This window comes from Numida meleagris, chromosome 10 (assembly GCF_002078875.1).
Source record: "Numida meleagris isolate 19003 breed g44 Domestic line chromosome 10, NumMel1.0, whole genome shotgun sequence".
In the NCBI taxonomy this organism is placed as follows: Eukaryota; Metazoa; Chordata; class Aves; order Galliformes; family Numididae; genus Numida; species Numida meleagris.
The window spans coordinates 3,126,064-3,147,220 of NC_034418.1; the positions used below are offsets into that span (position 1 = coordinate 3,126,064).

A 21,157-nucleotide genomic window follows, 5' to 3' on the forward strand; every position below is an offset into this window, starting at 1 on the left:
AGTTTTCTCTCTGGCAAGGACAGCAGGGGCCCAGCTGCTCACATGAAGTTCTGAGATTTCACTCCTTCCACAAGCAGCTTCCAGGTCTGTTCAAATTGAACACACATCCCTGCTTATTACAACTTCCCTGCAGAAGTCATGTAACTCTTAGGTTGAGGAAGCACAGGCACTCTGTACAAACATAGAGAACCGTGTTATCATTGGCTGAGATGAAATCATGACTCTGCGAAGTTTATCTATGCAAACATGGTTCCTGGTCTTGAAGGTGGTCATTATGTCAGTAGAGGCTGAGGTCTTCCTCAGCCCGCAATTTAGATTTTTGGTAGCTGAAACAACATCTCCTTTTTCAAGAAACCTGCTTAACAATAATGATAAAACCAGTTTGTCAGAAACTACAGCAGCAGGTGATGAATTTGGTCTGCTGTCCTCCCGAGGTGGCATGCATGATCTCACACACACCCAGCTGCTTATCTGCTGATGACTAGTAAGTATACCTTTGCTGTCAAAATGCAGTCCTGGAACGACAATTCTTCCCAGCACTTTCAGTAGCAGAAACACTTCTCCGATCTGCTTTTGGCTTAGTCTCTCTTTCTATGGCCATCTGCCAAATACCATACCTTTTGCAGACATAAAACTCACTGCCAGTTTTACCACTTAATCATTAATATACATAATTATTTAGAATAAGTCTAGAAACACACACAACTCCTCCCTGGACTACAGGAGCATCACTGTCCATGCACTGTAGGTAGAGGCAAAACAACACCAATAGGAAGAGAGGCTGCTTGTTCACAGTATTTGGTAGTAACTGAAGTGTTCACTGCTAAAAAGTGAACTATTTAGTGACTACTAATAGTCAGATTTTCTCCCTCTCTGGGTAAATCTGTCCCTTCTTTTTTGGGCTTTAGGAAACATTTGCATTGATGCTAAGCAATTATTTCCTCTCTGGTGATACATGCTGCTGTGAAAGCTGCATCTTTATGTTTCAGTTTCACTTTGGGAATGCAATTTCCTAACAGACAAGTTTGAGTTCCATTCTGAAGCAGGGGGAAATAAACATTCGAACAGAAGGGCTCCATTATTTGTTTCTTGCTCTCGCTTGTATGAATGACATAGATGTATCCTTCTGTACAAAATCATAAAGAGAATTATATCTTTAGTACATATTCTGTTGATGTGCCTACTGCATGTATTATAGTATACAAGATGTTCCCTTGAAATGATTTTCATTGTTTCACAACAAAGACTTTACTGCTAATTTTTAGTAGCAGTAACACAGCTTGTGCTCACAGAGCACAACTTTACTGAATTCTGTGTTTTGCAAATAAACAGCAAAACCTATCTGAATGTCTCCCATTACTCAAGTCCCTAAACTGATATAATCCATCCTGATAATCTTTGTGGTCTGCTACGGAACGTGAAGTACAACAAACTGATCATACCTCGGTTATCTCTCTCCTCGCTACTGCGTTTTGAATGCTGACTCTTTGACAGGAAGCAAGCTGTTAGAGTAAGTGTACTGATATATGAAGTGCATATGTTGTGTCAGTTGTCATTTGTCTGTCTTTGCACTGTGCAGCCAATTTTAATGATCAAGGAAACTGGCTCATTATACAAGGCTCAGCTTTCTCCCCAGTACAAACGCTAGGGTCGTTAAGTAAGTTCTTACTTGCAGCAACCTTTTAGAGTTCAGTCTGGGAAGGTGGTAAGACAAGGATACTTTCAAGGGAGCGGGGAAATGAGAAGGTAGGGTAAAAAATGTGAAGTTACCTTTAATAGAACGTATTACAATTTTTAGTTTGTAAATTTGTAACTAGTGAGTTGGCAATGATTTTACGGTGCTTTAAAAATAAAGGTATTTCTGACAGCTTTCATTTAGGAACTCATCAGGTTGAGTGATACATAGTATAGACAACAAATCTAAAAATATTCTCACTATGATACTCTTCTCCTTGCTGAGACAGTTGTTTACTGTTCACTAACAGTGATTAATAATGTGAGTTAGGTGTTTATATTAAAGTATAAACCCTGTGGCTACTGAATCATAGTAGAAAGATATTTCTGATTCTTACCTCAACCTCCACTCTTGTGAAGAGCTGACACAGTGTCATTATGCAAAGCTCTTTTCTGCAGGAGAGGAAGAAAGGAAGGAAGAATTTTAAATTATTTTTTAAAAAGTATTTGCACATCAGCAGGTGAAACACAGCCAATACTGGACAAGGATATTAAGTACGTAGGAGTTTCCTGAAATGTTGCATTTGATGTTTCTTCTATAAGGCTTCTGCATATACTTGCTGCTTGCTCACTGGGCAGGCAACTTATTACCAGTTGTCATGTTTATTAACAATACTGCACAATTTTTTGAGCAGCAAAATGTATATGTTACTTAATCTTTAAGGATGTGAAGACACAATGCATTCTGAAGCTTTAAGAGCTTTGATTCTGAGAAGTGGCTTTACATCTGTGTCCTTCATTCTCACATCTGCAAAACAACCAGTAACTTCCTTCTACAGAACTAAAGCATGGATCTGTAAATATCTGCTGGCCATTTTGCAAATTATAATAACGTTTGCCCAAATGTGTTAACAAAGTGTCAGTATGTCCGAGGTCTCCAGTGAGGTGAAATTTTAATATTAAGAGCTAAGGGGAAGAAGAATCTGCTTGGGAAAAGGGTAAGCATAATCACTTCCATTTCTGCTTTGTTCACCATGATTTTTAAGCAGAAGTGCACACTTGCTCTCTACATCATGTAAATTACAGTAGGAAACTTTCAGGAAGTCTTTTGTTTGTGCATTTGAAAAAATAAAGAGGAGAAGGGGAAAATTTAAGTGATCTGTTCTACTCTGCTGGAATACCTTAATGCTTGATTTCCTTTTACATAACTTTAGACACACCTCTCAGTAAGACACAAAAGGAGGAAAGAAGTAATAAGGGAAAGCAGAAATGGGTCAGGAGGTTTCCATGAAGGAGCCTGGTGCTGTCCATCCTGGGTACAACATCCAAGAAGTTTTACAAAGGCTGTGACAGTTCTGCATTTTCTCTACAGCTAAAGACATAGCTCCTTTTCAATCTTCCACCATAAATGCTTCATAGGAGTAATCAATAGTACGCTACTGAATTTGCAATATTCAAATCAGCATGCTGATAAGTGTAACAGCAACAAAAATGATTAAAAAAATATCTTGGGAAATTCAAGAAGATGGACATTTTCATGTAGGTCAACTTTTCAAAATGTCCGATTTTGCAGGTGCTAGGAATAACTAATGATGCCTTACAAGGCATTTATGATCCACTCTACCAGTTGAGATATGCCTCAAAATTATATGCCTTAAAATTCTGATCACTTAATAAATCAGTATTACTGCACGTAGATACATTACATATTCCACACGAAAATATGGTGTATGAATTCTGCAAATCCACATAACGTTTAGCGTTTGTAAGCTGAGAAGTGTTTCCCAGACAGTAGTTTTAATATATTCTGTAAAGTTTATAAAAGTTTTTTAAAATAAAATATTTTAGCACATTAGAAGGCCACCCGTGTTGAGAAAAAACCTCACAGATACACAGCCTAAATGATCTATTGAGACATTTTTCTTAGTTTCCATGACAGATATTATATATTTAGCTTCTTCACTGACATTCCAAAACAGCAATTGCTTTTGTTGAGTCAGGCAAAAATCAAAATCTGAAGAGTCCTAGGCATCAGAATAGAAAGATGGGGAAATGTAATAATTTGCCCATAGTGACTTTCTATCGCGTGACTCTTCAAATAAGGTGGAGGAATGAAATGAGGGTATAAAATTACATTTTTTTTTCTTGTTTGTATATCATGCAGTAAACTGTTACCTTCTGTGGGTTTTGATGACTATTGTTTGTTCCCAAAAGAAAAATCATTTCAAATCTTTCCTGTTGTGATGCACAAAACATAAGAGAAAATTGAACAAAACAGTGGCAGAACTAGAAATAATACTTTCCACTTGCAAACTCTTCTTCTGTCCATTCAGGTATGATACCTATAGCATTACCCCAGTTATTTTACCCCAGAAAAAGAGATCTAGAAGATCACGTGCCTTGGCTAAGCCCAATCTGTCTGGCAGACTGTTTAGTAATGGGGAAAAAATCATACTTGCCATTTTCAGTAGGATTAAGAAACTTACAGTGAATAGCCTTGCCATGTCCAGGTCACAGTGTCCTAAGGAAAACAATAAAACAGAAATGTCTGACAAAACAGATGAAAGTTAGAAAGCAGATAGGTTGCAGTATAAAACAAGCATAAGCTTAGTAAAAGCAGATGATGGCTTTATAGTCCTGTAGAGAAAATAGAGGTGTAAATACGACTGAAATTCCTTGCCTTAAAAAACTGGAAATAAGAATGGCAGACTGTTGATCTATCAACAATTGGGAAGAAAAATTAAGTGGTTACTTAGACATTTTAAATTGTTCATTCTAATTGAGAGAGCAGAAAAGTAGAAAAAGAGTATCTAATAAGACTTCTTCAGAAAACTTCACCAGTCCATTTCAAAAGGCACCCTCATAAATACTTCGGATATAGTTTTCAGGGAAATCTTTGCATGGGTAATCTATCATGCTTTTTCTGTGCTTTTTTGGCTTTTTTTTCTTCTTGTTCTATGTTTATTACTTCTTAGATATTATTTTTACAATGTATACTGCAGACCCTTAAAACCTATCAGTGAAATGCATCAATCCCCTTTAGTGGTTCACTGTTTAGAAACAGAACTGCAAAAGGATTTTACAAAGGAGTCAATGTAAATAAAAATAATCACTTGTTTTTCATCATAAAAAAACATTAGGAATGAAAACTTTGGTCTTTTTGTTCTTTTGGTCAGGTCTGGGTTTTTTGGATGAAGAAGAAATAAAAAAACATGTTAGCAGTCTGCTAGACTCATGTCCTGGTATTACACCTGCCAGTGAAACAGAGCCACATGGCTCAACTCCTATACTTGGCAGACTGGAAACATTTATTCAGCAAAACCAGAGAAAGTTGCACAAAAAGAACCATCTGCAAAGCTGCCCTCCTCAGCAGCCTGAAGGAAGGGGCATTGAAAGTACTGCAAGGTTCAGCTTCGCTTGTGTTCAGAAAACCTGTTTGCAATAAGAGTATTTTAAGCTTAAGCCAAAAAAGGATGACTGGTAAGGAAGCTGCACGCATTTCAGACTTCAAAGTACCAGCTCTGTGGCTTTGTAGGAAGTTTCTAACTTCCGCTGCAATACTTCTCTGCACTTCCTCTTATTTTCCCTGCAGCTGAGAAGCCCAGAAGTAACGTTTTCACAATCAGAATAGCAACTACACCATGATGATTCTTGGGAAGCCCGGAATCCTCCAGCGTTAAAACTCAGATGATAAATTCTTCAGTGCCGAAGCAAAATATTTAACTTAGATACATTAGAAGTCAGTATTGTGACCTCCAGATTAGTACCAAAGCATGCTGCATACCAGCTTGTTGGGATATCGGAGCAAAACAGGTTGCACAGGAACTCCTGGAATGAATGCACCTGCAACCACAAATTGGTATTGGTTGTTGAGACTGAGCTTCATACAGCAGTTGGAAGTTTTAACAGATTTACATAAGTCATGGTATCTGGAAGGAGAAATTTTTGAAAAGGCCAGAATGGAAAGAGTTTTTTTTCCTTTTTTTAGAAAAAAAATTTTCTTCTTCCCATAAAACCATCACTGCAATTAGCAAGATGTCAAAACAGAAAACAGCTACTCCCCATTTAAAGGAGAAAGCTGCCTCAGATTCCTGGAATGTTTAAACTGATTTTCTATGTTTTTCTCCCCATTGATTATCATTTGTTTAAGAAGATTAGATTATCATAAAACTGTTGAGCATTTCCTGGTGATGTGGATCTCAGCGTGCAGCACTGGTTTTGTATCTTTGCTACCAAAGAAACTGTACAACAGTAAGAAAGAGCACTGTGGCTTTAACTGAAGCGCAGCACAACTATCGGTGATGCACAATGGTCAGTGATGCTGTCAAGCATATTTCATAGTTAAAAATGCATCACAGATATTTTGCATCCTATAAAATAGCAAAAAGGAGAAAAGTAAAATGACAGTACAAAACAGTGGGCTTAGTGCCACCGAAATGTCAATGATGTAAGACATTACTACAATACTGAAGCTTTAACAATATAAGACATCAGTAAAGTGCTGTTGTGATGTATCTGCTGAAGTACAGGCCTTACTAGAGCTACCAGATTAATATTTCATATATTATTTTCCAACAAAGATACGACAAAATCTCTCACCTTGTTTAAATGTGATCAGACAAGATCGGTTTGTGCAGGTGCCTTCTGGGAAAATCAGTATCTTGGATTTAAAGAGAAAGAAAGCAAATATATACACATCATAAAAGGATTATACTTCAGCATCAGTTACGGGAAGGCTGAATTTTACACAAGCTCTGTGACATGTTACACTGCATCACAAGATTACCATTACTGTTTCAACAAGAACAGAATGAATTAGTGAAGGATGCCCACAGTAATAACAATCTGATTTATCTTGATTTGGAAACAAATGCTTTTTTTAAAGAGAGAAATTTTGGGGAAAGGCCTTTATCAGTTCAGAATTGTGGTACAAAAAGCTTCCAGTGTTTGACTTTAAATGTTTAGTGTTGCTAATAATATGAGAATTGTTTCTTTGCCAGCAGTTTCTTACCATATAAACATCAAGGATCTGGGCTGACATGAAGTGCACGAGGCACTCAAGCATTTACAGGTACAGATGCTATCAACATGAGTGAGGATGCCAGCCGTGATGAGAAGATCATGGCTTAAAGGGTAGTAGCAAAAGGCAGAGCGTAGGCGTATCTCTTAAGCAGAGCTATTATAGTATCACACCCTGCACGGCCTCTGAATGACTCAGACACACTAAACACCCAGAAGGAATCTGAATTAGATTCAGAAAGATAGTAGATTAAATGTGTAGCAAGCTACAGTGTGACACACTGAATTCAACTCCCTATGGAATACAAAGAAGCTTTATATTCCTTATATCAATATAGGATCGATCATAAGCAGCATTCTAAAAAATCTCAGCACAAGAACTGGTCTGGATCAAAACTATTGAAGGTCTATTCCCACTTCAGTATGAACGAACAGGTCATGGCTAAAGGAAAGACAGCATCATTACTCAAGAGGCACTGGCTGTTCTAAGGTACAACAGACACAGCTGCACATCCTGTTTTACAGTTAGTCCTCCACTGTATGTTCCATAACCAGAAATTGTTTGCTGGTGCTATGGACACAAAAACGGGCATGTTTCTGTTCAGAATATATCATAAACCCCAGAAAACAAATTAGTGACTGAACAATTATACTCTCCTTCCCGTTTTGTTTTGCTACAGGGTTGGGAGAAGCAGTAGTCAGGACTTCATGCTATTAATAAGCATGAGTGTTGTCTAGCCTGTTGTGTTTTGGTTTTAGGAAAAAGGAATTGGGAACACAGCTACTCCTCCTTTTCTATTGTGCTAAGAGAATGCAGACCAGTCACTCTGAGGAGGATATCACAGATATCATCTTGTGATCAACTTACTAAAAAAAAAAAAACAACCTTGGATATCGACTCATATGCTATTAGTGCCATAACACAGAGGCAGAATTAGTGCAAAGCCAGCTCCTCTTTCCTTCCCATGCTGCTTTCAGCAGAGATTAGGTATTTGCTGGAATCATCTCATCCATAACAGTTTAACAAATCATAAGCGTAAGTGTAGTTTCTAAGAATAGTATTTAAAAAATACTAGGCACCAGCCTCTCTTCTTCCTTTCCTAAACCTGTCATAGACCTGAGAGCTGACCTGAGATGCTATTCAGCTAGGCACTGCTCGATACTACGATGCACAGTGTATATGAATATATTACAGAAGAGTAGTAGTATATTTATTACCTGTGGCCACTGGCCTCTTGATAATGCCCGATTGGTTATCTCAGTGACTGTTTTCTTTCGTGAATCAGGGTCTTGACGAGAAACTGCTACAGGCTGAAGGGAACTCAAAATTGCTGCAAAAGAGATCCAAATTTTTATTTGTTTTACACTAGTGCCTATAAAACACATATTAAAGGCACCCTTGTAACAAAAACTTGTTATTCTCATACTAGGAGACAGACTGTGCACAAACAGCTTTCAGACTAAATAGATAAGTATTAGTGTCCTTATTCTGCAAAAGAGTAAGACACAGAAGACATATACTGTAAGCTGAGGAGCTTGGGAGTAGGTATAAATATGTCAAATTCACTGAAGCATGTTCTACTAATATGGCTGTTATTTTTCACTGAGCATTTCCCTACAGTTCTAAGCAACAGACCTGATCAGCTATCTGCTCATGGGCCACACTTGGGCCTACATCATCCAGACTGCAGCAAAGAAGCAGTCTGAGCACGCACTGAAGAACTGGGAAGTCCCTTTGCAGTTACAAAGCATACACAACTTGTGTGTAAATGGAAAAAAAGCCCACAAGAAAACAAAAAAAATGACCAGTTAAACACAACTAATTTAATCTGAAGGTCTATATCAGAAGGTGCGGTGAGAAAGTTGGGAAAGAATTATCTTCTGTGTCCCACTCCTGCACTCCTGTGCTTTTTAAAAAAAGATAAATATATGATCAGTTCATCTCCTACCAAGACACTTGTCTATGTTGCCTACTGAGTTCAGTTTGGGGTTACTGTTGGCTTCTTATTTGAAAAGCCCTAAGAGAGATATAGCCAGCAGAAAGTCTGATGCTGATTCTAGTAATAATGCAAACTGGGATTCCTTTGTGTTCCAGAAGGAGGAGAAAATAGCAGAAGCATGATTCATCTGATCTTTTCCATTCTCTGCATTTCCTTTTTGAGTAACTTCTCTTTTGTTCCTTCCTCGTTTGACTACCATTAAAAAACAAACAAAAAAAACCAATGAACAGTGCCTGTAAGTGTAAGGTTACGAGTGTGATATTTTCCAGTAGTTCCACATAGTCCCAGTAGTCCCATGTAGTTCCAGTATGTTTTGAAACAATCTTCACCAATCCATATTCTACATTTGTGGGCAATACTGTTAGCAAACAGCAGCTAACAGTATTGATTATTCAAGCTACCTACTGGGAGACTTTCAGAGCAAGTTTCTAGTCTGAGATGCTATGAAACATGTTTTCAATGTCAAGAGAATTTAAAATGGTATTATATTCCATGCCTGGAAGGAAACAGCATACTCTCAAATACTTTGACCAACTCAGAAAGACAAACTGTCCCAGTGATTTCACTGAAAATAATCTGTCGGTATCTTTGGAATTTAAGGATTTAAAAAGCCTGCCCGTTACTCCGTTTCAGAGATAAGACAACGTTTTATTTTTTCATAAATACTTACTGCCAAATACCGGAGTTGAAAGGTTCTCTGCTCGAGATACTATTGACGGCATTCCCGTTAAGGCAGAAACAACGGCATCAAAAAAGCTTGAATGAGGAGCTGCAACAATGATTGGGGCTTCCTGTAGACTTGCCACTTTCCCTTTTACTTTAACTCGGAAACCCATTACACAGAACAAGGTCCGGGTTAGGCATGAAAGGGTTGTCTGGATCATCCTCCTTGTGAACAGAAACACAAAAACATCATCCATGTTACAGCCAGTATTCTGAACAAATACCTAGCTCTCACCAGCACTGTGGCCAGGCACAGCACAGCAATACTACTCACAAGGAGAGTGCTGGAGTTTTTTGTGTGTGTGTGTTGGCATTTACAATGTTATATTTACAATTTTAAAGAGAAGGCAACGTAAAGCACCTTCTCCAGTATGCTGTTCCCCCCTACTCCCCAGGGATGCTATTTCTCTTGCCATATTTTATAGCACTTTAGCACGACGCTGTTGGGAGGGCAGGATAAGTGCTTAGCAGATTCAGCATCATTTTTTGTAAGAACGTATATCACTCCAATACTGTTCTTTTTCTATCATTTTTAATCACGTAAGATTAAACAACGCTAACATAAATGGGACAAGTTCTCTCAGTGGGAGAATAATCTCTTGGCCTTGTTACTGTTCACTTCATGTGTCTCCTCTTCCTGCACGTAGCTGCAAAGTATCGCAACAAGAAGAGACCCAGAAGCTGAGTGACTAACCCCAGAACACACAAAGGCAGCTTCAGAACACTCCTCCAAGAGAATCACAGCTAAGAAAGAAGCCATCAAAGCTAATTTCATCCCGAATGATAACTTAGCAAAACTTCATTCAGCTAAGAAACATTACCAAGTACTTTTTAAAATAGCTTCCTTTCTTGAATATTCCTACTTGCATCATTACTAAAATAAGTCCTGGCTTACCGACAGTCATTTTATAACGATTTTTATAAAGATGTATCTCAGTCTCAAGGAACTTGAGAAGTTATTTATTCAAAAGCTTCACTATTGTTGTAAAATACTCTCATCAAAAAATTGCTTCACTGCAGTAGTAAAATTAAAATTCAACAGAGGACTCCTCTTTAATCAAAATGAAGAAAAGAGTGGGAGGAAAAAATACTTCAGACACTGGCGTTGTGTTACTAAAAAAACCCCACAGAGTTCAACAAATACTGGTCACTTGTTACCTTCTCCATCCCTCAAGCGGCACTGATGTTCCTCCAGTGTGACAGAAAGTTGCAGCTGATGCAGATAGCCAGGATAGCAGTAAAAGGACCAGCACACATATGGCACGAAGAGGTAGCAAAATAATCCCCAGAAGAACAAGCTGGAAAAAGAGAGAGGAAATTCTCAAGAAATAGCATCAAAACAAATAACCACTATCTATGCAGTTACATTTTATGAATTTAAAAATACTTAAATTACTATTATATGTCTTCATGTATGACAGTACTAATGAGTCCAGTTTTCATATGGGGAACTTAGTCACTCATAGCATTTCAAAATATATTTTTGGATTACCATTTCAGTTGGAAGTGGAACATCTGACTATTTGGGTTTTTGGCTTGGATGTTGTTAGACAGAGAGGGTAATCAGAGTTTGCTTGCTGTAGTTTATACTTAGACTTGGTCTGCAGCATACAACAAGGTCAGATGAGTCTGATCAGCTGCTGTGTATCTCCACTACAGAGCTTCTATCACCAGCTGCCATCTGTCTACAAGCCAAGTGGGATTGCTAAGATGATCACAATGTACTTCAACCTTTTTAAAATAATCTTGTCTTGAGCCACGCTACTGCTGTGAGTGATTCTCACTACTACTGTTTGCAGCAGCGCAGAGGCAACACAACTTCATTTCCTCTCATTAGGCAAAAAGGCATTTTCAGTAAAATCGTTGTAAGGCATGAGTTCAGACCTTACAGTACTGCAGGAGCTGCAGCAGCAGCTCTAGTCTGATTGATTCCAAAGAAGTGGTTTGCTCACAGCGTGCACTACACAGACAGGAGAACCCTGCTATGTTAGTTATGAAGACTAACTTCTTGCTTCCCGTCTGCGTGAAGCATCCTGGCTGTTAACCTCTGCACTAGCACTCCTTGAATCTTTCAGAATAAGCAGAAAAATCATAGTTCCCTTTTCTTCCTGCAATCAGGAGACTGTTTTTAACTTAAGGCAAATTTTTGGGAGAGTTTTACTACACTTGGAGCCTGCCAAGCTAGGTACCAACGCCAGCCTAGAAAGACCCAGGCTGACACTGCTGGTCAGTTCTCTAAATACAATGATACTGTGAGTGGGCGCACGAGAGCCACTCACATGCCCTGGTTGCAAATAATCCTCAAATACTAGCCAAAGCCCTCAGTAAGGATTTTTTATCTTGCATTTTTTCCAGGCACACCTCCAGGAAACAGGTGTATTGGCACAAGGTTGTTAACAGCCTGTTGTAATACTGGGCACAACAGGAAGAAATTCTTTATTCTTGTACCCCAGTAACTTACTCTAGAAACTATATCCTGAAGGCTGTCCTTTGTGGCACAACAGCAGCACTACGCAGATTGAGCAAGAGCAGCTTGGGCGGAACGTGAGCTGCCTTAGCCTGGGGAAGCCAGTGCAGCATTCCTGGCAGGCAGGTGAGTGCACTGCTCCTGGCACCCAACCAGCTCTGACATGCTCAGTGCTGAGGTGCTGCTGTGTGTGTGTACATGGCACAAAACAATACATACCCATGCAGAACTGTCAGAGTGGGTATTTTTTTTCATTTGCACAGTGTTCCTCAAAACATAGTATATGGCTGTGTCAGTGGTCACTGACTGACAGCTCCATCAATTCAGAAGTATGGTACAAGTTATTCAGTAAGTATGCGAGTTTCAGCTTACAGATTTTGATAAGCATTCAGCTTGCAATTCTGCAGTAACATCTACTGTTCTGCAGAACTTCTGATGCTGTAACATACCTTGTGAATTCATCCAAAAAGTCTGCACTGGTATTCAACTCTTTTTGGGTAAGGTATCAGCCTATATAAAACTACAAAAATAATTTGATTCATCACTTTTAACCTTAAGTTTTACAACAGTTCTATTCAAATAATTATTGTGAGTGATCTGTTATGTTCCCTTTTTAAAATCTGAATGATCTGTAGTCACAAACTGCCAACAACTGGCCAGTGGATTTCAACATGGTGAAGGAACACACGGGTTTCTGTATGTCATACCAGATCAGATAATTAATTTGTGAGCTTTACCACAACTGAACAACAGTGCTCCTCTTTCAAAATCAGCCTTTCTAGTTGGCTTTTCAGAAATGACTACTTACTGTATAGGAAAAGCAAGCCTTTGAATATTAAGCTTTACAAAATAGTTTGCAGCTTAAATATTTGAACTATGGTTACTAAATAATACTGTTGATTTTAATTTACCTCTTTTTTTTCAAAAGCAACAAATTATTCTAGTACGTTTGCAGTATAAGCATCTTTAAGTGTTATTAATCCAATTCTTGAATATAGTAGCTGGGATCTAATTTTCCTTTCATCAGCACAGTTCTTCCCCACAGTTCTGTCCCCCAACTTCTTTACTCTTCTATTCTTGTGTCCTTCCAGTGTTCTCTTGTCAATATCCAGAAGAGGCTCTGGCCTTCGTCTCCTAAACCCAATTGTAATGACAGGGGCTAACAGGAATTTTGGGCCTTTGGGGCTCTCTTATGTGTTGCAAAAGGCACAGTGACAACGTATCAAACTTGACAGTGGATACAGGGTGTAAATTAGGATAAGAAGTAGGTGCTGCAGTTTAAGATCTGTAAGCACTGCCACATAAATGTGTTCCCAGGGCAGATGGATATTCAGGTATCATTATTTCCTTCTTGAAGCATACAATTATTCTAACATTACAGTTGTATATATGTAGTCAAGGAATTATAATAGTAACTTGATGGACGATAACAAAAGGAATAGATTCAGTAGCTGGGCTTGAGAGATTTGGCCCTGGGGATTTATTGCTGATGACCCTGAAGAACTCAGGTAGCAAGTCTCTCAAAATCAGATCTTTTCTACCATATTCATCCACTTGTAATGGGATCTATACAATTAGTTCAACAGTTCAGTTGTATTCTGTAAATGTGAAATAGGAGGTGCAAGCATGAATTAGTGTGTTTTCACTTAAAAGATCTTTTTTCTTTATGAAAAAAAGGACTGTATGTGCACTGACCTACAATGAAAAACAAGGATGCAGTAGCAAAAGCAAAAGAATTCCTCCCTCAAAACTTTAATAAATTCATTAATCTATTTTAGGCAGATGCACAGGTGGTGCTGATGTGCTGATGCAGGCTATTGGCTTTCTAGGTCACTGTGTAATGAGGCAGAGTTGATTTCTGCTCCATCAGCTGCAGAGGAGTGTAAAAAAAAAAAGGACAGAAAAGAGAAAGGTCAAGGTAGGTTAGAAAAGTGCTAGAGAAAAATGTACAGAATACAGGTACAAAGTTTAGTAACTATTAAATAGGATCTGAGTCACTCATTTCTCTATGCAGTAGTCACAAAGACAGAACTATCCTGAGTCATCTGAAGAACGATTCCCCAAATTAGGAACCACCTAGGTACTTTCTACATGAGGTGCCTGTAACTGCATAGCCTTTCACTGCTGCACTCAGTAGCGATGACTGCAGTTTTGCTTTGAAGCTCACTAGTTCCAGTCCCTGCCCCAGCAGAGTGCTTTTCCTTCCTGGTGCACTGTGGAGTTATGTATGGAATGTACTTTGCTTTAAAATGTGCTGTGTTTTTTATCTCTTCCTCCTGAAGGAAAAGATATATTTGTTATAGCCAAAATGGTACTCGGAGCTTGTACCTGCGAGCAGTCTGTGCACCCCTCTGCAGCCAGCAGAGAAAACTGGCCGTGTCTGGAACCTCATTAGGAAACTGCTATCTGTACCCTGGGGTTCATGCCTGCAGCTACTGGTTTGGATGCACTTGAGCTGCGTCTTAGGCCGCCAGTAAAACATAGGGATAAACAGATTTGAAATTGTTTTCCAGGTTTCTCAGATTTCCTCTCCCCAGCTACCTTCAGGGCAAACGTTGTTTATAACTTGCGGAAGAGCTATACGAAATATAAAATATTTATTCATAACAATCAGCAGAAATTGCTGTAAGTTCCCTACACACCCATGTGCTCATCGTCCTCACTGAGATGTCCGCTCGTATTTGGTTCATCAGTACAGTTTTTAAAAGTGAAGCTGTTTAAAAATCAATGCCCAGAAGCAGCTTGCTTCCTTAATTGTAAAAGCACCCTTAAAGCCTCGTGTGTGCCAGCACTGCACGGGGACTGCCGCAGCCCAGCTGCTCAGGGCGGGCACCAGTCAGGAACACTGTGGTGCACCACTGTCCCCTCTGCAGCAGTATGAAACCAGCAAGAAGGGGCTTCCCCCAAAAAGCAGGCTTAAGTCATCCCAGAGCTAGCTAAGTGTTTTAGTGGTGGTACTGTAAATGGAGAAAAAACACTTTCTGTTGTAGCTTGTCATTTGAGACAGAAGTTGTTACCATCCTCACTAGTGCACAGGTACCCGTCACTATGGAGAGCGACTCATTCTTGTGACGCAGGGTGCAGGAGTTGTGTTTTCTCTAAAAGGAACGAGCTCCTTGCAATGATAGCGCAAACCTTGCCGGAGTTTGTCGCAGATCTCGCACCGCAAGTCTAAGCTTGCAGCCTGCGCACGCGTGCAGAGCGAACAGCGGGCTGACAGCTGCACACACGGTAACGGGACAGCGGCGGCTTCGTTAGCTCGGCGCCCTCAGCATCTCGGCGCCGGCCGCGGTCACAGCACGGCGCCAGGCAGCGCCCTCGGTCCCGCGCAAGTTCCGCACTGCCGGGCCCGGCCCTGCCCGCATCCACGGCACAGCGGCACCGAGCGCCGCTTCGCCGCGGGACGCCCTCGTAAAGCGGTCTCTGGCCTCCGGCCTTCGCCCACCCTGCCGGTGACAATCTCCGGGCTCTGAGACGCGGCGAGGCTGCGGCAGGAGGCCCGCCGGTGACAGCCTCTCGGCCGCGGGCTCGCAGCGCCGGGCAGCCCGGGTCCCGGCTCCGCGCCGCGCCGCCAGCCTTACCCGCAGCTTGTCCCCTGCGCTCAGGCGGCCCCGGTAGACGAAGGGGTTGGGAACGACGGGCGGGCAGAAGGACTGCTGCCTGGGCAGCGGCAGCGTCCGCTGCGCCATGCCCGCGCCGATCGCAGCGACACCGCCGCGCCGCCACCGCGGGCGATTGCGCATGAGCCGGCGGCGGGGGGGCGCCACGGCCGGGCGCGGTGCTGCACGGCCCTGCCCCGCCCAGCTCGGGCGCGGCGCGAGGCGCGCTCTCAGGCGCTACGCGCCGCTCGCAACCGCTCGCGCCCGGAGAGCCGTTGGGCACGCGCCCGAGGAGCCGTTGGGCACGCGCGCGATCCCGCCTTGCCGCCCGTCTCCTGAGGCGCGAGCTGCTGGGCGGCTACCGGGAGCGCTCGGCGTTCTCCCCTCGCCGTTCGCTGCCCCCGGGTTCGGAACGGGCGTGGCGCTCTAGCCCGGCACCCGCCTTCCCCTCGGTCCTCGTTCGGGCTGTCGGCATCGCCGCGCTGGGTGCCGAGGGGGCGATTGCCGCAGGGTAAGCCCGGGCGTTCCCTGTTCGTGTGCACGAGTGGTGTTCAGCATCCACGAGAGCTGTTATGTGAGAGATGAGAGGCAGATTCACATTTCACGGTGTCCAGTGGAAGTGAAGGACGTACTTCTGTGCTGCGAAAGCCGTTCTGGAGCCGTAGCTGTGAGACGTAAGGTGTGGAGATCCGCCGAGGGCGATTCGTGCAGGAGCTCGGCTCACACACCTGTCCCAGATCACGCCATGAGCAACACCTGCAGGCCCGGCCCAGGGGCAGGGCTGGCAGCGAGGTTGATTTAGGCTCAGAAGCTGTGCAAGAGCCCTGCTGCCCAGAGCCTTCTTTCCCACCACATGCCTTTGCACCCTACGTTGCTTCTGCTTCCTCTGTTAAAGGAACTTCCAGCCTGACCACGGTTAGGAAACAAGCGCTTGGGCTCTCACGCTGATCTGCTGCTGGGGGTGAGCCACCAGGCTGTTGGTCTGCAGAGCACTGCTCTCAGACCCACAGCTCCTGGCCTTGTAAATGGCATCTATTATCTATTCAGGCACTTTTTTTTTTTTTTTTTTTTTGTGCTGTGGTGCTCTGTTCTATCTCACATCTGTTCTTCAGTGAAAATATTGACACTTCCTCCCTCTGTTGCTGAACTGTTCATGTTGCTGCAAAAACATCACAGAAGTCTCATAGTTCAGTTCCTGGTTTGGCATGGCGGCTTCCACAAAATATAGGATTAGTAAACGTTAAAAAAAAAAATTTGTGGTTTGAATTGCATGTGCTGAAGGAGTAGTCCTAATGATATCCTTGGGTTAACTGGAGCCTGTGTATCACAGAAATGTGATGAGTGGAGGATTTCCCTTGGTAGGCTTCCAGGGTCACCCTGTAACCACTGGTCCTTGGAACCAGTATGGAAAGTAAGGCCGGGGAAACCCCAGAGAAAAAAGCTCAGTTCTGCCTCCATTATCCTCAACAGGACATTGTACAAGCTCTTTCTAAAATCCCACAGCTTTCCTGGCCAGTCTGTTCCTATTTATATACATAGATATATATATATATATATATATTTTCCTGATCTGAGCCTTTCTCTTTGCAGTTTATATCCGTTCTTGGTGGATGTGAACTGTTCCCTTTCTTCTTTGCAGCTACTTTTTGCACGCCCTTACAGTGCTTTCATGATTCTCTCAAGCTTTCACTACGCTCAGCAGTTGAGTGCTTTCAGGTTTTCTTTCCCAGTTCATAGTTTCTAAAGATCTGACTGTTCCTAATGCTTTTCTCCAAACCTTTCTTGAAGTGCCTAAGCTGGAAGTACTTCTCCCCAGGAGGACTGACCAGTGCAAGTGGTTGGGCAGGAAGGATTGCTTTCTGACATGTTTATATATCATCATACATATCTGCTTTTATCTCACCACTCTGGCTCTGTGACTCACCCTGTGATTCATGATAACACTTAAATTTCTGCACAATTACTTGTCGTTTAAAACGTGAAGTTCTAAGAATAAAACACTACATTTGTTCTTATAAATGGTGATAATGAGCTTACTTCTAGAACCTGGGAATTCTAAAGCATCTAGTTTTACAGACATGATGCTTTTATTATGTAGAAGAATCTGTTCCTGGTAATTGAATGTTTGTTAAAAAACAGTGGTAATGATTACAAATATTTACTTATCTAAGGCTGATTAGCCATAGCATCATCAAAAAGGATTAACTTCACTAATGATGAGGTACAAATAGTGCAAGGAAAATGTTTTAATGTTCAGAATGTGTGAAGGTGTGATCCTTTGGTTAAACTGACATCAGTGACTCCTGAATAATTCCTTTTTGATCTGCCAGTCTATGGTAGAATGAACTTGGTTCATGTTCCTCTAATACAAAACACAACTAAAAGTATTAAGAAACTGATTTCTATAATCGTTTCAGTACCATTACTTCAACAGAACGTGCATCCGATACTATAGACTGGCAAGATGGGAGCAATAGCATTAGCTTGCTGCCAATTAGTTTTTTTATGTTTGAACCTACACCCACCTTTATTTCTGCAGGTCCCTAGCAAGGCATATGCTCTCCCTAAGGAGCTTTACCCTGTATTGTCTTGTTCTGTAAAATGAGGCTCTAGAGCAGGTGTAGCTTCAGCATGCAATCTAGGTGACTTCTTTCAGTGATACACAAAGACCCAGTAAAAATTTCCACTGTGTAGGACATGAATTCCTCTTTCAGATAAACTTACACAGTTTTTAAAAGTTTATGGGGCTTTAAAGTTTTTAGTACAAATTACATATGCAGTTTAAATTGAACTAAGACCTTTACTTCATCATAGCTGCCTTTGGGCAATCTACTCTCTCTTCCTGTCATTTGCAAAAACAAACTCCAAAATTTCTTATCATAATTATTTTAATAAAACTTAAGTAATTTATAAGTAATTTTAATATTTATAGGTTTTATAAAATGTGAATTAAACAAAATCATCCATTGCAGAATGAACTCCTTGAGAACTATTTAAATCTTCCACTACCAATCCCAAATCGAGCCAGAAGCTAAAAGAACTTTCCCTTCTTAGCATTTTCATATTTAATTCTTCAATTGGACCTGTTGTCTTAATTTTTAAAACTCTCACGAAGGCATTTTTGTTTTTTTTTACATAGAAATCAAAATCCCCCCTCATGTTTGAGTTGCTCCCTGCTTGCTTTAGACAAACATTCCCCCCTCTTGTGGCCGCGGTAGTGTAATGCCGCTGCACAGAAAATTGAGGGCAGTATCTGAACTACGTGTGAGGAAAAGCACGACCCTTCGTCAAGGAATAGCTACAGAACTTCTTCATGCAAAGTGTCCTGATTATTGTCTTACTTTCTGTGTTATTAACTGTGAGCTACTTTTACGTAATGGGTATGAAATCAGAAATAGGTTCCTAGTATGTTTTCATTGTCAGTTTAACTTATCCTTCCTTTCTTTGCAGGTCATGATCCACTAATGCCAGTTCATTCTTTGCTTCCCTCCTGGAGCAATGCCTACCGATTGCTTCCAAGAGAACACCTGGGTGCAGGTGGCAGATGTTTTCTCCAGAGTCCAGTGAAGCCAAATAGCATGAATAGCAAGTCGCATCAAGTTCGTCTTTCTTCACCTGGGACAGGATTCCAGTGTCATCCTGGTAAGACATCCATCCTCAGAGGTCTTCATACCTTAGTCATACAACACACAACCTCTGTAATGTGCTTATGTTAATAGCACTGTGGCAGGCTGCCACAGATATTTTAAACTAAAAAGACACAGAGTTTTCTGATAATTGTATCTCAGAATCAGAAAGTCAGTGTGAGTCGCCAAGGAGACTCAAACTTAACAGTGTGACACACTTGTCTCCCCAGTGATGTCCACAGGGGTAAACGTGGCCTGTCGTGCAGTCAATAGCAGCTGCAATAGTAAGCAACATACTTACCATGGAAGAGGAATCAAAATCACTCTTTCAAGTTCAGTACTGATAAAGGACTAATTAAATGGTATACTGTAGTGAAAATGAGATTTGATTGTAGAAGGGAACTGAAACAAACATTACCTAACAGTCTTTAACTAATACCTATTTAATACTCAGTAAAAAAATGTCATTCACGGGAATGTTCAATGGGCCAGATAACAGACAGTGTAATTTGTTAGGGCTCCATCAATCGATTTCAGACTGCTGAGAATCTAGCTCTACATGTCTCTCAGTAGAATTTATTGTTTCTGTGTCACTGTAAACAATGGAAGCAGTTCTGGCCTGTTCCTTCACAGTGCTCAAGTAATTGTGGAGCAGAAGATGCACTGACAGGCATGCATAATCCATCTGAGCAAGCACACGCATGCATGCATGCATGTGCATAGATGTGTACACAATCACCCTGTGCTTTTTCTCTTTTCAAGTCAATTGCAGAGATAAATCTATCTTGGGGTTTTTGTTTAATGTTAAATATAACTGAAACACCTCTAAGGCTGAAGTACCTTCTGGATATTACTTGATGTATTCTCTTACAGGAATTCCTTTCTCTTCCATTTCCCCTTGTTCCTTAAATGTTAGACTTTGTGCGCTTGTTTTATATCCCTTATACTGGTGCATGTAGCATTCATACAATGTTTGTCTGATAAGTTTTCAAATGATTCATTACATTTGAGAGTTGTTTATAGCTGTTTTTATTAAAGGGAAGTTGCTGTCCCCAGTCTTAAGTATGGGAGTGCAGCCCATTCCTTAATATTCATAAAATAATCCAAGAGTATGTCCTGGCGTGCTATACCAGAGAGAGAAACTTCATGCTAAGAGTTCCCTGAAGCTGCTTCTACTGAGTTCCTTTCTTTTTGCATTGCTTAACTGATGGAAGACAAGTAATATCATGGGCAAGAACCTAGCCACTTCAGTTTGCGAGTCATCCTTGATAATGTCCTCCAGAAAGGCAAGCACTTGAATAAATGCTTAACTTGCGTGTTGTTCGTCCTGGTGGAGTAAGTAGCACTTGTGTTAGATTTTAGGTCCTAGACGGGCAGATAGATTGCTGAGCTAGCTCAGTTAACAAGTCTAGGAAAAAATACATTAACATTGTGTCTTGCTGATGCTGTCTGAAAATAAAGGTAGTATTTATCTCAGAGAATCCACTGGGGCTGTCTCCTTGGAGAATCCTTCTGTAAAATTTCCTCACCTGTGGTGGCTGCAAAACTGGACAACTTGACAAGAATTTCTCTTCTGTTTCTCTGGGTAAGGAAAGCTCTGGACTAATGATGGGGGATCTCCAACTCCCAGTGCTCTCAAACTAGTACCTTCCCTGATTATTGAATTGACTTGAAAACAAAAGAAAAAAGTAGATTTACAAGAAAAAGAGAGACTCCAGTGAATTGCGTGAGAATGAGATATAAAATTAACTGGTTTTTTTCCCTTTGAACTGAACCCAGGAGCCTCAGTAAAGTTTACCCTATTTAAAGCATTAATTAGGGAGCTGACTGTACATAAAGATAAAACAACTCTTAAAGAAGTCTCCTGGGACTAAAAAAACCCAGTTTTGTCTACATGAGGCAAAAGAATTTTAATTAGAAGCAACTGAATTGAAGTGAACTGATATGAGCAACAAAAAGAGAATTTATCCCACAATGTATTCAGGGAACATAATTGAATGTTCATTAGCTAAGAATTATATACTGACTGTTAATGAGCAGAAATGAATA

General features: G+C 41.0%; 1 protein-coding gene and 1 long non-coding RNA gene across 3 annotated transcripts in view; one reads left to right on the forward strand and one right to left on the reverse strand.

The window, feature by feature from the left end:
• Nucleotides 1–15,657, reverse strand: part of LPCAT2 (lysophosphatidylcholine acyltransferase 2) — a 28,432-nt gene extending 12,775 nt beyond the window's left edge. The window contains exons 1-8 of one of the 2 annotated variants that reach the window (XM_021408437.1): nt 15,465–15,657; nt 10,575–10,714; nt 9,364–9,581; nt 7,912–8,024; nt 6,274–6,334; nt 5,459–5,517; nt 4,161–4,195; nt 2,073–2,127 (exon numbers count right to left, since the gene is read on the reverse strand). In XM_021408437.1, the coding sequence (XP_021264112.1) occupies nt 2,073–2,127; nt 4,161–4,195; nt 5,459–5,517; nt 6,274–6,334; nt 7,912–8,024; nt 9,364–9,581; nt 10,575–10,714; nt 15,465–15,626 (843 nt within the window). In that variant the 5' untranslated portion in view covers nt 15,627–15,657. Of the gene's footprint in view, nt 1–2,072; nt 2,128–4,160; nt 4,196–5,458; nt 5,518–6,273; nt 6,335–7,911; nt 8,025–9,363; nt 9,582–10,574; nt 10,715–14,525; nt 14,553–15,464 lie in introns of those variants that run through there. The other variant, XM_021408438.1, reaches the window with a different exon arrangement.
• Nucleotides 15,761–21,157, forward strand: part of LOC110404302 — a 162,838-nt gene continuing 157,441 nt past the window's right edge. Inside the window, exons 1-2 of the long non-coding RNA XR_002442149.1 lie at nt 15,761–15,993; nt 18,933–19,124. This is a non-coding gene — a long non-coding RNA (uncharacterized LOC110404302). The remainder of the gene's footprint in view (nt 15,994–18,932; nt 19,125–21,157) is intronic.